At 57.0% G+C, this 3,709-nt stretch overlaps 1 protein-coding gene across 1 annotated transcript; it reads right to left on the reverse strand.

Annotated features, from left to right (window-relative positions):
- Positions 1-2,756: 2,756 nt before the first annotated feature.
- On the reverse strand, positions 2,757-3,462 carry LOC125556362 (uncharacterized). Its single transcript, XM_087524242.1, has 2 exons — positions 3,350-3,462; positions 2,757-3,251 (listed from the first exon to the last, which is right to left on the reverse strand). Exons 1-2 carry the CDS (start codon positions 3,353-3,355, stop codon positions 2,757-2,759), a joined length of 501 nt encoding a protein of 166 aa, XP_087380368.1. The 5' UTR covers positions 3,356-3,462.
- Between the last annotated feature and the right edge of the window lie 247 nt (positions 3,463-3,709).

A 3,709-nucleotide genomic window follows, 5' to 3' on the forward strand; every position in this document is an offset into this window, starting at 1 on the left:
CCGGCAACGCAGCCAGAAGCCAGCAACACAGCCGGCCACCAAAATGAATGTTTTCTCGCCGGCACACAGCCAGCGGCCCAGCGGGCGGGCGTCACCCATGCCAGCCTCCAAAAAGAACGGCCACGGCTGATCGGACGACATAGTTCAGGCCTTCGGCTTCGAGCATCTCCTTCTGCTTGGCCTCGAACTAGGCCCTCGTATTATTGCTCATCTTCGACAAGTCCACGCTCATGATCGCAAGGGCCACCTCCTTTGCTTTGGTGGCGGCGTTCATGGCCTCGATGTCGAGCTGCCTCTGCCTAGCCTTGACGTTGTCGGCCTCGATGTCGAGCTGCCTTTGCCGGGCCGTCTCCTTCATGTCGATCTTCCTCCTCTTGGCCGCCTCCTCCATCTCAAGCTTCTTTCTTTGAAGGTCTATGTATTGCTTCATCTGCTCCTCCTTGCTTTGCCGCTTCTTCTTGTCCCTCACATCCTTTTGGGACATCATGCCATGCAAAGTGTCATGCAATGCCATGGATGAGACATCACGTATGTCATCAACCTTGGAGTTGGTCTTGCCCCTCGGCCTCTTCAAGGCCTCGCCATCTCCACCTCCGGCGTACTTGGCCGTCTTTAGTCCTCTCTTCCTTTGTAGTTCACGGTATTGGTCCTTGAACTTAGGGTAATTGTTGATGATCGTCCAACAATGCGTAAGAGTGAATGACTTGTCATTGTGCCGGGCCTTGAATGCTTCCAAAGATTGAAATACCTAAATCACATGATCAACAACAAGTGAACATGCAAACATATACACGGCCGAAGTGTCATGGCCGTGGCAAGGAAAGGGCTAGGAAGAGGAGAGCATACCATGTCCCCAACGCCGAGACCACTCACGGGCCGTGCTTCAATGCTCTCAAATGCGGCGCAATACTTGTTGCACTCTTGTTGGATGAACAACCATCTCTTTTGAATCGAGCCGATGCCACGGTTGCTTGTAAATTGGTAGGGCTCAAACATCTTCCTTTCATGGAATGTTTTGTGGACTCTCGTCCAAAAAACAATGCCCTTTTATTGCGCGCCGGTCCTCGGATCTTGGCTAATCTCCATCCAATCTTGGCAAATCAACTTGTCCTCATCTTGTGTGTATGAACCCGTGCGAATGCTCTTCCTCTTCTTTTGTGCTTCCGCTCTTTGGGTGAGCTCGTCGATGAACAATGGTCGCCACTAATATCAACGTCATTGCCTTCTTCTTCATCACCGTCACCTTCGACATAGATGTCATCGTCTTCATGCCACGAGTCACCATGGTCGTAGTCAGCACGGTCGTCGGCCTCTTCATCGGGCACGTACTGGGCGCGGCCATCCTGACTTTAGGTCTCCTCGGGGTCGTAGGCATGGCCATGCCCACTCTCGAAGATCACGTCCTTCATGTACTGGTTGTAGAAGGGGTCGTCGACCGTTGGCGTTGGTGTTGGCATTCCGTCAAACAAGACGCGGGGGGCGGCATGGTGCCCGTGAACGGTGCCCGTGCTTGCTTTTTTTGCATCTCGACGGACGCCCGGCCGCCGTTGCTGGACCCAGGCGTGACGTTGAGGTCGATGACGGCCGCGGGACGCGGTGTGGACGGCGCGAACAAGCCCACATCCGGCGACCCCGAGAAACGGGTCTGTCCGTCGTGCCTTGGCGGAGGAAAGCCGGGCGACATGGGCGCGGTCCGCGACGTCGGCGACTGGTAGTGCGGAGGCCGGGCGACCGACGAGCCTGTGCTCGCGGGGCCGGCGGCCGCTGCAGGGAACCCGGCCGGGCGGCCCATGCCAAGCATGAGGATGGCGTGCGCTTTGTTGAGGAGGTCCTTCTTCTCGTCGTTAGAGGCCTTGCGCCGCGCGGCCTCCAGCTCCTCGCGCTGGGCGGCGAACTTGGCCGCGGCGGCATTGACCTTGACGACCGCTCTCCGTTCCCTCCTCTTCGCCGATTCAGCGTCCAACTTGGTGATCTCCTCCGGTGTGCACTCCGACCGCGGCTTCCTTGGCGCCTTGGCCGCCTTCTTCTTCACCATTGTGGGCGGGTCGACGGCCAGGCCGCCGGAATTCGGCGGGGCGTCGGCCATGGACGAGGAAGAGAGGGGGTGGGTGGGAGGGACGTGGGAGGGTTTGTTGAAAATGACGCCAAATGGGCGTGGGGGGATTTGGTTTCTCCCACCGACAGGCGGGCCAGGGGAGGACAAGCGCGCGCGTCCCGCCCGTCCGAGCGCTGTCCGTTTCACCCCAAAACCGGCGCAAACTTGGGCCGCGAATGGGCTGAAAGCGGACACAAAGCGGACAAATGTCCGTTTACGGTCGCGCGCTGGGCCGTCTGGTTTGTCTGTTTTACCCCAAACGAACGAGGACGGACAGTATAGGGTCGCGCGGTGGAGTTGGCCTAACCGCACAAAACGAGGTGTTGCCACATTACACAAAATGAAGGGAGATTCTAAATGTTACCATGAATGTTACTTACACAGCTAGTGTTGCCAGTGCGTACTAACCACAAGCCAAGAAAGCGCATACACTCGGAGAGAGACGGAACTATACACTTCTTCTTTTTGCGAAAATGATTTAGATCTACTATTATCAAACTTCACCGGAAATACAAAGCACATGAACGTAATAAAAATTACTTCGAGGTTCTAGAACCACCTACATTACCAACTGGACGGGATTAGTAGTGTATATCCAACAGAAAGGGCAAATAAACACTGGCGATGAAGACGCACGCAGGACGCAGCATCCCATCGACCATCAGGACATGTTGGGTTCAGTGGACGCATGAGCTGAGGCCCAGGCATCCCATCCACAGGCTCCCTGTCTGCGCAAAACAGTCCAGTGAGCTCCAACCACGCGGCAAAAATGAAAACATTGTTTCTTTCTTGGTGGACCGTGCGGTACCTTCCTCGGCGCCCGGTGGGGGGCGAGCTCCGGCGGTGGCACCTGGTACAGGTCCCCGTTGACTGGCCGCACCACCCGCCTGGAGCCGCCGCTCTTGGCCGCGGCGGCGTCCCTGGACGCCTTGGAACGCTCCCGGGACACGTCGCCCTCGGGCCGCCTCCTCGCCTGCTTCTTGGGCGTGGGTTTGCGCGGGGGCGGCGAGTACCTGAACCACACGTCGCTGCAGGCCTCCGGCTCCGGCGTGGCGTTGCACGCGGCCGGCGGAAGTGCCGCTGTCGCCTCCGGCTCGTCGTGGTGGTAGTTGTAGTTCCACTCCCCGAACGCCGGCACGCGACGCCTCCTCGCCTTCTGCAAGACCGAACGATAATAAGGACTCCGATTCTGGGTGAGTGAGCTTGCTGGCATGGATGCCTTGGCTGGCTCACAGTCAGTCACAGGACACTTACCGCCATCTGGTTCAGCACGGAGAAGAGCAGACAGAATGAGATACGAAGAAGAAGAAGACGAGACGAAGAAGAAGGGAAGCTAGGGCCGGTGAGTGAGTGGGGCTACGAGGCTGAAGAGAATGGAATAGAAGTAGCCCGCTGTCGGCGTGTAGCCTCCGCTATAGCTCTCGTCTACTGACGCGCGAGCTTTTACTGCGACGCATCATTGAGGGCTAAATTTGGTGTTTGGACCCTTTTCAAACAGTTTAACCGGATGACCCTGTTTCAATTTTTTTTAACATTTGATCCTTTTTCTATCGCCAGGGATTTTTGACGATGGAGTAACGATAGCCGCCGTCTTCCTAACGTCACAACGCTGAC

This window comes from Triticum urartu, chromosome 5A, assembly GCF_056163025.1.
Source record: "Triticum urartu cultivar PI428250 chromosome 5A, HENAU_Tu73, whole genome shotgun sequence".
In the NCBI taxonomy this organism is placed as follows: Eukaryota; Viridiplantae; Streptophyta; class Magnoliopsida; order Poales; family Poaceae; genus Triticum; species Triticum urartu.